At 43.2% G+C, this 12,582-nt stretch overlaps 1 protein-coding gene across 1 annotated transcript in view; it reads right to left on the bottom strand.

Moving 5' to 3' along the window:
* Nucleotides 1-12,137, bottom strand: part of ZDHHC13 (zDHHC palmitoyltransferase 13) — a 40,613-nt gene extending 28,476 nt beyond the window's left edge. The window contains exons 1-4 of the mRNA XM_084852244.1: nucleotides 12,026-12,137; nucleotides 6,198-6,340; nucleotides 1,751-1,873; nucleotides 368-445 (exon numbers count right to left, since the gene is read on the bottom strand). Coding sequence (XP_084708370.1) covers nucleotides 368-445; nucleotides 1,751-1,873; nucleotides 6,198-6,340; nucleotides 12,026-12,046 — 365 coding nt within the window. The 5' untranslated portion in view covers nucleotides 12,047-12,137. The remainder of the gene's footprint in view (nucleotides 1-367; nucleotides 446-1,750; nucleotides 1,874-6,197; nucleotides 6,341-12,025) is intronic.
* Between the last annotated feature and the right edge of the window lie 445 nt (nucleotides 12,138-12,582).

Raw genomic sequence — 12,582 nt, 5'->3', positions numbered from 1 at the left:
CGCTCACAGCCTCAGTCAGCCTTTGAAGTTATTGCCCTCTCCTGCTCCGACAGCTGAGCAGCTTCTTCTCTCCAGCCCGAACTACTATGTAAAAATACAAGAACAGCAGAGGGCATGCAGCCTTCTACTTGTGCTCCCAGATCTCTAGATTTGGTCCAAATCTATATATAGATTTGTATATATACAAATATAAAACATTTTGTGAAAACATCAGAAAATAAGTATTTGATTGCTATGTGAAAACTACACATTTTTAGCAAACTTGTTTTCACGAAATCAGAACTAAGTTCCCCGTCATGTATCACACCACTTCATGATAACCTGTATATGAGTAAACAGTCAAAAGCAGGATTGTTAAATGCCATACCTAACAGCCCAATGAAGTGGAGTTGAATTTAAATCTCCTCCTAGTTGATCCACCACAGCACCTTTCGAAATAAAGAGCCTGTGTAAATATAAAACAAAGTCGTTTAATAAATAAGTGATGGGTGAACACTGAAAGAAAAATGCTTATGCTCTAATGCCTCAGTAAAGCCCTTTATGTCAGAGATAAGTATATTCATTCAACTGAGCACTCATTCTGCAAATGGATCTTTCGCTGGGCCTTTGCCCACTGTATAGGATTTTTTAGAAACAAAATTATTCAACAGTTAGTAATACATGTACAGTGCAATCCTATGCATGTCTACTCAGATAAGCCCATTGAGTTCAGTGGGACTTACTCCCAGGGATGTCTGTATAGGATTGCGGCCTAAATTTTTCATTTTAGAAACTTAAGTATGGTCCCCTTCTTGCTTGGCTTGCCTTCATTGAAGAAGGTCAGTGCTAAGCTGCACAGCCTAGTCTGCTCTTTCCTTCTTGGGAAGCTGTGCAGGAAGAAAGATCAAGGTCAGGGTGCATCTTCAGTGGGAGAATAAAGAGAAGAAACCTGCTCCTTGCCTTTATCCAAAATACCTGGCAACTGGGTATGTAATTTTCATACAGAGAAAATGTACATATATTATTCTATACTGTTTCTGTAACTAGCATACCCCTGGAGCTTCGTAACACTGGATTCTGCTAGCCTCCCCCTTGAGCTGGCATTTAGAGACTAAATACAAAGCTAAAACTGAAGAGGAAGGAAATTCACTAATGGCAAAAGCTTACATTTACACTAAACTACCCTTTGATTATGAAAGGTTCTGCTAGCTGTGGAATTCTTGCCTTCATGTAGAACATCTATTTAAGTGCCTTTCACATGTGCCAAGGACTCTCCGGATTCTGCCCATCCTCTAGTAAAGGGGTGGGGAACCCGTGGCCCTCCAGATGTTTTGGAGCTACAATTCCTATCATCTCTGACCATTGGCCATGCTGGTTGGGGCTGATGGGATTTGGAATACCACATTATCTAGAAAACCACAAATTCCCCTGCCCTCTCTAGTACAAGAATTTCTAGTAAGATGTACAGGAAATATACATGTAGTTACTGGAAATTAACTTCTTCTATATTATTTGTAACTATTATATGTGATCTTAAGACCTGGAAAGGTGACACTAACAAATGTGAACAGTAATAAAATTAAGCTTACTGTAATAAAAGTAATAAAATTAAGCTACAATATGGACATGTGTAGTTCTGAAACTAAAGAACATATTCTATACAAAAAAATTTTTAAAACACTATCATCAACAAAAGACAACAAATACCATACCTACTTCATTTCTTTACACTCACAAGTTCTGACAAATGCACATACTGACAACAGCTTACTTTACAAGATCCAGCCGATTATTGATTGCTGCCCAGTGAAGAAGAGTTACATTTTCTTTGTCTGGCTGTCTTACATCATATCCTGCTTCTAGTAACTCCCGACACCGCTCCAAGAGGCCATATCTAAAATAAGAAAAAGTTTAATTTGAATGGCAAGTAGGAACATTTGGAAGATGGCCTAACTTTATTCTAAGTAGTTGTTCAATCCAAATCTGATAGAAGACCTATTTCCTAACTCTTCAAGAGCTGACAATAAAAAAGAACAAGGAAATTTAAGAAGTAAAATTAAACTGGTGATGACTGGGAAATTATTCTAACAGTAATACTACATATTATGTTACTATGCAACAAAAAGATTGCTGCATCACTGGCAGTTAGTGATTAAAATCAACTCAAGAAATCATTATTGCAAGAAAAAGGGCTATTAAAGAGAATTGGCAAAAGCACAGAATGATGCGAGTGTGATTTAAAAAACACAACAATATCTTCTTCCATTCCAAAATGTTCATACCTCTAAAATCAACCTCATTTCCACATGCCTGTTACTAGACATCTCCACTTTTGCTCTCTGTCCCTTGTGTATTTAATGCAGGCTACATTTCCACATCCCCTTCATGGATCACTGCCTTGTTGTGGCGAAGGGGCTTGCGTAACTCAGTGAAGCCATAAGCTATGCCGTGCAGGGCCACCCAAGACGGACAGGTCATGGCAGAGAGTTCTGACAAAATGTGGTCCACTGGAGAAGGAAATGGCAACCCACTCCAGTATTCTTGCCAAGAAAACCCCATGTAACATATCACAAGGCTAAAAGAGATGACGCCGGAAGATGAGCCCCTCAGGTCGGAAGGTCTCCAATATCCTACTGGGGAAGAGCAGAGGGAATTTCCAAGTAGCGCCAGAAAGAGTGAAGCGGCTGGGCCAAAGCCGAAAGGACACTCAGCTGTGGATGTGTCTGGTGGTGAAAAGAAAATCTGATGCTGTAAAGAACTGTATTGTTTAGGAACCTGGAATGTAAGATCAATGAATCAAGGTAAGCTGGAGGTGATCAAACATGAGATGGCAAGATTGAACACCAACATCTTGGGAATCAGTGAACTAAAATGGACAAGCATGGGTGAATTCAGGTGACCATTATATCTACTACTGTGGGCAAGAATCCCTGAGAAGAAATGGAGTAGCACTCATAGTCAATAAAAGGGTGGAAAAACAGTATTGGGGTACAATCTCAAAACGATAGAATGATCTCAGTACGAATCCAAGGCAAACCATTCAACATCACAGTAATTCAAGTCTATGCCCCAATCACTGAGGCCAAAGAAGCTGAGGTTGATCAGTTCTATGAAGACCTACAACACCTTCTAGAACTAACACCAAAAAAAGATGTCCTCCTCATCATAGGGGATTGGGATGCTAAAGTAGAAAGTCAAGAAATCACCGGGATAACAGGCAAGCATGGCCTTGGTGTACAAAATGAAGCAGGACAAAGGCTAATAGAGTTTTGCCAAGAGAACACGCTGATCATAGCAAACACTCTTTTCCAACAGCACAAGAGGCGACTCTACACATGGACATCAGCAGATGGTCAATATCAAAATCAGATTGATTACGTAGTTTGCAGCCAAAGATGGGGAAGCTCTAAACAGTCAGTAAAAACGAGACCTGGAGCTGACTGTGGCTCAGATCATGAGCTGCTTCTTGCAAAATTTCGGCTTAAATTGAAGAACGTAGGGAAAACCACTAAACCATTCAGGTATGACCTCAATCATATCCCTTATAAATATACAGTGGAGGTGAGGAATAGATTTAAGGGATTAGACCTGATAAAGTGCCTGAGGAACTATGGATGGAGGTCCGTAACACTGTTCAGGAGGCAGCAACTCAATCCATCCCAAAGAAAAAGAAATGCAAGAAAGCCAAGTGGCTGTCTGATGAGGCTTTACAAGTAGCTGAGGAAAGAAGGGAAGTGAAAAACAAGGGAGAAAGGGGAAAATATATCCAACTGAATGCAGAGTTCCAGAGAATAGCAAGGAGAGACAAGAAGGCCTTCTTAAATGAACAATGCAAAGAAATCGAGGAAAACAACAGAATGGGAAAGACTAGAGATCTCTTCAAGAAAATCGGAGATCTTAAGGGAACGTTTTGTGCAAAGACGGGCATGATAAAGGACAAAGAAGGCAGGGACCTAACAGAAGCAGATGAGATTAAGAAGAGGTGGAAAGAATACACAGAAGAACTATACAGGAAAGATCTGAATGTCCCTGATAGCCATGAAAGTGCAGTCACGGAACTTGAGCCGGACATCCTAGAGAGTGAAGTCAAGTGGGCCTTCGGAAGCATTACTAACAACAAAGCTAGCGGAGATGACAGTATTCCAGCTGAGCTATTTAAAATCCTAAAAGATGATGCTGTTAAAGTGCTGCAGTCAATATGCCAACAAATTTGGAACACTCAACAGTGGCCACAAGACTGGAAAAGGTCAGTTTACATTCCAATTCCAAAGAAGGGCAATGCCAAAGAGTGCTCAAACTACCGTACAATTGCACTCATTTCACATGCCAGCAAGGTTATGCTCAAAATCCTACAAGCTAGGCTTCAGCAGTATGTGAACCGAGAACTACCGGAAGTACAAGCTGGGTTTCGAAGAGGCAGAGGAACTAGAGATCAAATCGCCAACATTTGCTGCATCATGGAGAAAGCAAGAGAATTCCAGAAAAACATCTATTTCTGCTTCATTGACTACGCTAAAGCCATTGATTGTGTGGATCACAACAAACTGTTGCAAATTCTGAAAGAGATGGGAGTACCAGACCACCTTACCTGTCTCCTGAGAAACCTGTACGAGGGCCAAGAAGCAACAGTAAGAACCAGACATGGAACAACCGATTGGTTCAAAATTGGAAAAGGAGTACGACAAGGCTGCATATTGTCGCCCTGCTTATTGAACTTCTATGCAGAGTACATCATGAGAAACGTGGGTTTGGATGAATCACAGGTCAGAATTAAGATTGCTGGGAGAATTATCAACAACCTCAGATACGCAGATGATACCACCCTAATGGCACAAAGCGAAGAGGATCTAAAGAGCCTCTTGTTGAGGGTGAAAGTGGAGAGTACAAAAGCTGGTCTGAAATTCAATATTAAAAAAAACTAAGATCATGGCATCTGGCCCCATCACTTCCTGGCATATAGAAGGGGAAGAAATGGAAGCAGTGACAGATTTTATTTTCTTGGGCTCCAAGATCACTGCAGTTGGTGACTGTAGCCATGAAATTAAAAGATGATTGCTCCTTGGGAGGAAAGCTATGGCAAACCTAGACAGCATAGTAAGAAGCAGAGACATCACCTTGCTGACAAAGGTCCATCTCATCGAAGCTATGGTTTTCCCAGTAGTAACGTATGGCTGTGAGATCTGGACTATAAGGAAGGCTGAGCGCCGAAGAATTGATGCTTTCGAACTGCGGTGCTGGAGAAGACTCTTACGAGTCCCCTGGACTGCAAGGAGGTCAAATCAGTCCATCCTAAAGGAAATCAACCCTGAGTGCTCACTGGAAGGACAGATACTGAAGCTGAAGCTCCAATATTTTGGCCACCTAATGCGAAGAGAAAACTCCCTGGAAAAGACCCTGATGCTGGGAAAGATTGAAGGCAAAAAGAGAAGGGGACGGCAGAGGATGAGATGGCTAGACAGCATCGCCGATGCAATGAATATGAACTTGAGCACACTCCGGGAGAGAGGACAGGAAGGCCTGGCATGCTATGTTCCATGGGGTCACGAAGAGTCGGCCACAATTTAACGACTGAACAACAACAACAACATTTCCGCATACTCCAATCATATGTAGTGGGATCTCATTCTCCTCTGGCCCAGCCCTTCTCCATGTATTGACAAGAACTAATTGCTGATTGTAGCTTTAATTCACAGCCTTCAATGAAACTACTGTTCTTATCATAGTCAGAACACATTTTTAGCTGTTATTCTGATGGGATATAACATCCATATCTGGTAACGATTTGGGTCTCTGTTGAGGGTTACCTTCAGTAACTCTTCATAGCTCCCAAAAGCTTGGCAGATGCAGTGTTTATTAGCTATACTATAGAATCACATGCCTTGCTTATTTAAAATAGAAGTCAGATGAAAAAATGAGCATAGGAAGTGATTATGTATGATCTGTACGTAGATACGATCATTGGGAACAGTTTGAGTTTTTGGCTAAAGGTGTCACACCTGCAGAGAGGCATGATGAGAAGCGTCGTTATTAGCCAACACATTTGTTACTACAGAAAAGGCATTAAGACACAGTAGCTATTATTAATACAACAACATTACTGGTCAGTCTTTCTCACCTACATGACATAGTTGAATTCAATATATTTTATATACGTAATAAAATATGCAATTTTATATATGTAATTTATAACAATTAATGATGTTATTCAAGAGACTTACTGGGTTGCTTTGACAATATCAAAATTGCTGTAGTCCTCCACAAAAGGAAGCACATCTTGTTCTTTCAGTAGATCTTTATCTTCATACAAGTTAGGCCAGCTGTGGTCATGATGGTGAAGGTGACCGTGGCTGTGAATCTTACACTATTAAATAACAATTAACATATTCCATAATAAATATGCTAACCCAGAAACATTACATACTTACAAGTAGAGAGAATATTGGTTACTTCCAATTTGGGACGTGTATTTTCATCATAAAACATCCACCATATACAAAAAACAACAAGCACATCACAAAGAAAACTGTGTATTCAAAGAAGCTCTAACAGGAGATAGATAGATAGATAGATAGATAGATAGATAGATAGATAGACAGACAGACAGACAGACAGACAGACAGACAGACAGACAGACCACCCTTAACAGGAGCCTGGGAGTAATTTACATAAGGGTAGACAGATACTATTCCTACCTTTGTTAGAGTGAAGGCAATAGGAATTCATGTTTTTTTAAAAAGTGAAGTTATGGAGCACATAATTCTGTGGCCAAATCCCCAAATCCTAATTAGTGGCCAAACTAGTATCAGTTCTGTGGCTGGATTCATAATGAGGGCCAAACTATATGTGAAAATGTGGAAACTTCCTAAAAAGGCAAAAAGCATCAATTGGCGGTGGGGGTTGATAGAATAATAATTAATGGAATCAAATCATATGTGGAGGGGTAATTTTATCCCTTTCCTTCCCTGCTGTGGTCCTGAGCAGTGATATGGGTTTTCTAGAAAATTCTGAATTTGGAAATAGAATGAACTGGAATAAATATGGCAAAGTAGGCTAATTTACATAGGGTCATTTGCATCAGAAAATTTTCAGTTTGCATCAGAAAACTTTCTGATATCCTAGAAAGTGATTGAATTTACCATGTGTATATTTTACTTGTATTTAGTGCCAACAAAGCTAAAAAAGTACCCCATGTTAATGTTTTGTCCCAATATACCACAAGTATTTGACCTGAAATATTTGAGGGGGGAAATTAAAGCACAAGTAATGTTTAAATGTTATATTATGTAGAATTATTTTATTGGAATATACTTCCCTTAAATTGTTTAAATTTAAGGGAAAAAACAAAGGTACTGAAAATTGTTGACACACTAATTTTAGCAGCCGAAATAACTGCATGACATGTTGACAACTACTCATCTATTTCAACAGAGTTCAACTCTCTTCCACTAAGGTTGTTGGGTCACCTTCAGTTTCATTGTCACTACTTATTTCCATTTCACTCTGAGTCATATGTATTTCTATGACATATATGTATGGTCTGATACACTTGCTAGAGATAATCATCTGAAAAACATTAATTACAACTTTGAAGCTGCCAAGCTTGCCTAATGTTATATTTATAACTGGCATCTACTCATGATTACTAATGAACTCAGGTACTGGGAACAATAGCATACTCCTATTTACCTAGGAGTAAACCTCATTGAAATCAATGGACTTACTTCTGAGAAGATACGTACAGGAGCTTTCTGTAATGGAATGCTCATGTAAACATGCCTGGGGGTGTGAAAGATGAGCCATAAACAAGATAACCGTGAAATGGGTGGAAGCCAGAGGCTGAACTGCATTTGCTTCAACATTAGTCAGACAATAATAGCCACCTATTAATTTACATCATGTGGCTAACTCTTTATTAGAGAGCAAGTAGCATTAGCAAGCTGCTGCCATGGAAGAATCTCAAGCCAAATGCAGTCAAAGATATTTAGGGCAGGGATGTGGCTGGCAACCAATAAAAGGGTTTAGGGCGCATTCCTATCGGGATAGGCGGCTGCCTCCGGATTCGGAGGCAACCACCTATCCAATGCAGGGCAGGAGAAGCACGGAGGGGATCGTCCCCTCCGTGCTTCAGCTGCCCTGTATTTGTGGCTAGACAGCCAATTTCGGCTGTCTAGCAGCAGGAAGGTGGAGTGGGGCAGGAGGCTGCCGGATGACACATAGGATGTGTTGTACTGGTATTTTCACCTTCCTCACCCCGGAACGCCCCCAGGAATGCCCCGTTTTCGCCGCTCTGCGCTCCTCTTCTGAGCACACGAGGCAGTGCAGGAGGGGGGAAAGATCGGTTCCTGGGAACCAACGTATCCTATGGCCATCTAGCCCCTGACTAGCGGCCACAGGATTGCTCCCTTAGTAAATTAATTACTGTGCTATTAATATATTAGATAAGCCTTGCAACTAAGGAGGGGTCTCCCGTCCACCTCCATTTCCCTTTGACCAAAGAAGCTCCTGGGTCTCAACCCAGGCAAAGGCTGAAGTGATCCTATCCTATGTATATCATCCACCTAATATAGGAACTGATTCTTTATCACTGCAACAACTATGTATAGGGAAACCTAAGCATAGGAATCAATTTCCTGCCACTGCTGTTTGCTTTGGAAAAGTTTCCAACACATGACACATTGGGCAATTCATTCATCTCCAGGCTACACTATTGGGGAGACCTGTTTTCACAGACCAATTCTTTGCTGCCTATGCCAGCAGACCTCCCCCACACCCCAATGAAAGCATCTTTCAGAAGCTATAAAGCAGCCTTTCCCAATCTGGTCGCCTCAAGATGTTTTGGACTACAACTCCCAGTATTCCTGACAATTGACCATGCTGGCTGGGGCTGATGGGAGTTGAATTCCAGAACATCTGGAGAACACGAGGTTGAGGAAGGCGGCTCTAGAGGGAACAGGGTTTTCTTTTTCTTTTTAAAAGCAGACAAAATTTGATGTTTAAAGGAAGTTTATGTTCATTCTTAGGAGGAAAGGCCATCTTTCATAGTTATTCATATTTCCAGCGACAGTAAGAGAAATGAAAACTGTTTCAAAAATAAATTACAACGGCTGGGTAGTCAACCTTCAGTTTCCAGTGGTTCTTACCATAAAAGAGAAAGCCAAAAGGTCTTACTCTTAAGTCTCTTTTGATTCAGGCTGAAGAGGGTAATCCCTACTTTCTCTTTCACAAGAACAGCCTTGCTGAATCAAACCAAGTTTAATCTAGTTCAGCATACTATTTCCAATGTGGGCCAGCCAAATATTTCAGGGAAGCTACAACCAGGGCCTATAAAAGCACATTTTTACATTGTATAAATCCAGCAGTTACTACCTCTAAACATAGAGTCTAACTGATAGATCTATACTTCACAAGACCGTCTATTTTTAAGCTAATGGCTATTGCCACATCTTATGGTATTGAATTCCAATAATAATAATAATAATAATAATAATAATAATAATAATAATACATTTATACAAGAATGTTTTAGGCTGCCTCTGGAAACACATCAAGGAGGGAGCCATCCTAGCCTCCCTGGGAAGGGTGTTCCACAGCCATGAGGCAGCCACTGAGAAGGCCTTCTCCCGGGTTCCCACCAAACGTGCCAGTGACAGTGGTGGGACTGGGAGAAGGGCTTCCCCAGAAGATCTCAGGACACTGGCAGGTTTATAAGGGAGGATATGGTTTTTCAGATAACCTCGACCGGAGCCGTATAGGGCTTTATAGGTCATAGCCATAGGGATATACAGACTGTGTAAAATCTGCTCTGTCTGTGTTTTGCGGATTGTCGGGTGCCTTTCGTTCCGTCATCCGCCCACAGACGGATGCGAATATTTCTTTTTCATTATGCAGAAAAATACGGAAAGAATTATGTAAATATTTACATAAGTATTTACATAATTTACCCCAGTATGTAACATTTATTGTATTTACATAATTTACCCCAGTGTATTGTCCCCTATTCCATTCTACGTTTCCTCAGCAGAAATTTATGTATTTTTCTATGGATTTATATGCGTAAATTTTGGGAAAGTAAAAAAAATCATCCAAAAGTCCACGAACTCCGCAAGACCTGAGCGGGTCGCTCTGCAGCAGATTCCGCAGGTCAGATTCTTAGAAATCCGAGCTCATTTTAATAGTCTCGAATTTCTCCAGCATCCCTACATAGCCAGCACTTTGAACTGTGTCCTGAAAAGGACTGGAAGCCAGTTAAGCTGTTTTAACAAGGGAGTTGTATGCTCCCTGTAACCAGGCCCAGTCAACAGTCTGGCAACAGCTCTTTGAACCAACTACAGTTTCTGAACACTTTTCATAGGCAGCCCCATGTAGAGCACGTTGCAGTAATCCAAACGAGATGTAACTAAGGCATGTGTCACAATGGCCAGATCAGACATCTCCAGGAACGGGCGCAGTTGGTATAACTGTGCAAAAGCACTCCTGGCCACCGCTGAAACCTGAGCATCCAGTCTTAGGGCTGAATCCAGGAGCACCCCCAAACTGCAAACCTGAGTCTTCAGGGGGAGCGTAACCCCATCCAATACAGGCTATTCCCTGATCTGCCTTTTGACTGACCAGGAGCACCTCTGTCTTGTCTGGATTAAATTTCAATTTGTTCTCCCTCATCCAGTCCATTACTGATGCCAAACACCAGTTAAGGACAGAGACAGCTTCCTTGGAATCTGGTGGAAAGGAGTAGCAGAGCTGGGTGTCATCAGCATATTGGTGGCACCGAACTCCAAAACTCCAGACAACCTCTCCCAGCAGTTTCATGTAGATATTAAATAGCATGGGGGGCAGAACAGAATCCTGAGGGACCCCACAAGCTAATGGCCACGGAGTTGAACAGGCATCCCCCAATACGACCTTCTGAGTTCACCCCGCTAGGAAAGGATGGAGCCACTGTAAAACAGTACCCCCAACTCCCATCCCAGCGGGGCGTCCCAGAAGAATACCATGGTCAATGGTATTGAATGCTGCTGAGAGGTCCAGCAGAACTAACAGGGACACACTCCCCCTGTCCGGTTCCTGGTATAGGTCATCCACCAAGGCGACCAAAGCTGTCTCTGTCCCATACCCAGGCCTGAAACCAGATTGAAATGGATCAAGATAATCCATTTCATCCAGGAACCCCTGGTGCTGAGAGGTCACCACACGCTCTAATACCTTGCTCAAAAACGGTACGTTAGAGACTGGACGATAGTTATCTAGTATGGTGGGATTCAGGGAAGGCTTCTTCAACAGAGGTCTCATAACCACCTCTTTTAAGCATAATGGAACAATACCTTGTTCCAAAGAGGCATTAACCACTCCCATTATCCACTCAGCCAGTCCTCCTCTGGCCTCTTTAATAAGCCAGGAGGGGCAAGGATCCAGCATACATGTGGTGGCTCTCACCGCTCCAAGGATCCTGTCTGCATCCTCGGGCTGTACAAATTGAAAAGAATCCATCAACACTGAAAAAGCAAGAGCCAAAGTGACATCCCAGATATTGAAACTTTGTCATGAATCTGATATACTGGCTGCTGCCTAAGCACAGCGCAGCATAGCATCAGGACTCATGTCTTTCCTTGGGCTTTGCTGAAGTCAGCCCACTCTTTAGTTGGGAGGTGGGAAGGAGTTATACCCGCATCCAACACCTCCTTTAAAAAAAAGCTTTTTATCGTAGTGATTTCTGAGGCGGCCCTCCTTAGAGCACGGAGAGGCCACCTGGTGCCATCCAGATGCCTTGGACTACAACTCCACTGAGCCCCAGGCGCATGGCCAAGGGTCAGGGCCTATGGGAGTTGTAGCCCAAAACATCTCACGTGGGGGCGGAGACACTAGCCTACTCCTGCTTTAAGAGGGACACGAGAGAAGGCGCACAACCGAGGCCGCCATCACCTGCGCAGCTTCTCTTCTTGCCCCGACACCGAGTCTTCTTGCCACGCCTCTAGGCCTCCCCCCCGTCCCTCGCTTAGCAGCCTCCCCCGGACTCGCCTTCTGTCCTGCCGGGCTTCCCTTTGTCACTCACCTCACGGCCGGCGCCCTCCATGCCAGCCAGCCAGCCAGCCAGCCAAGGCGCCCCGCTCGCTTGACAGACTCCAATTTTCTGGTCCCACTTCCTGGTTGCCGCCGCCGCCGCCGACACACACACGCCTCGCCACCCAGAGCGCCTCCAAGGCGAAAGAGGAGGAGCCGGAGCCTGCCTGCGCCTGACCCGGCCCCTGGCGGCGCGGAGGCAGCCTGCAAGCGGTGGAGGCGCCAAAAGCCAAGCCGGCGGGATCCCTCCGTTTCCATTCTGAGAGTCGTTATATTATTTTTCAGCGGAGGCTGGTGGCTGCGATTTCAGTGCGGCACGAATCCACGCTGGGTTTTAGTCAGAACCAGCCAGAACCCTACAGGAGCTATCCAAGGTGCTCATCCCAGGTTGGGGGTAGGGGTAAGCACTTGGATAGCTCTTTTAGAGTTGTGACTGAAACCTAGAATGGATTCACAGCCTCGCCGAAATCGGAGCCACCAAAGCCCCTACAGCGAAAGTTACCGGGGTCTTAAGGCTGCAATTAGCTGGGACTATGTCCCACTGAATGC

The sequence above is a fragment of the Heloderma suspectum genome, chromosome 1, assembly GCF_057233095.1.
Source record: "Heloderma suspectum isolate Gila_16-S chromosome 1, 16-S_ref, whole genome shotgun sequence".
Lineage (NCBI taxonomy): Eukaryota > Metazoa > Chordata > Lepidosauria > Squamata > Helodermatidae > Heloderma > Heloderma suspectum.
The sequence above is the reverse complement of the archived record's forward strand: the minus strand, read 5'-3'. Positions and strand labels throughout refer to the sequence as shown.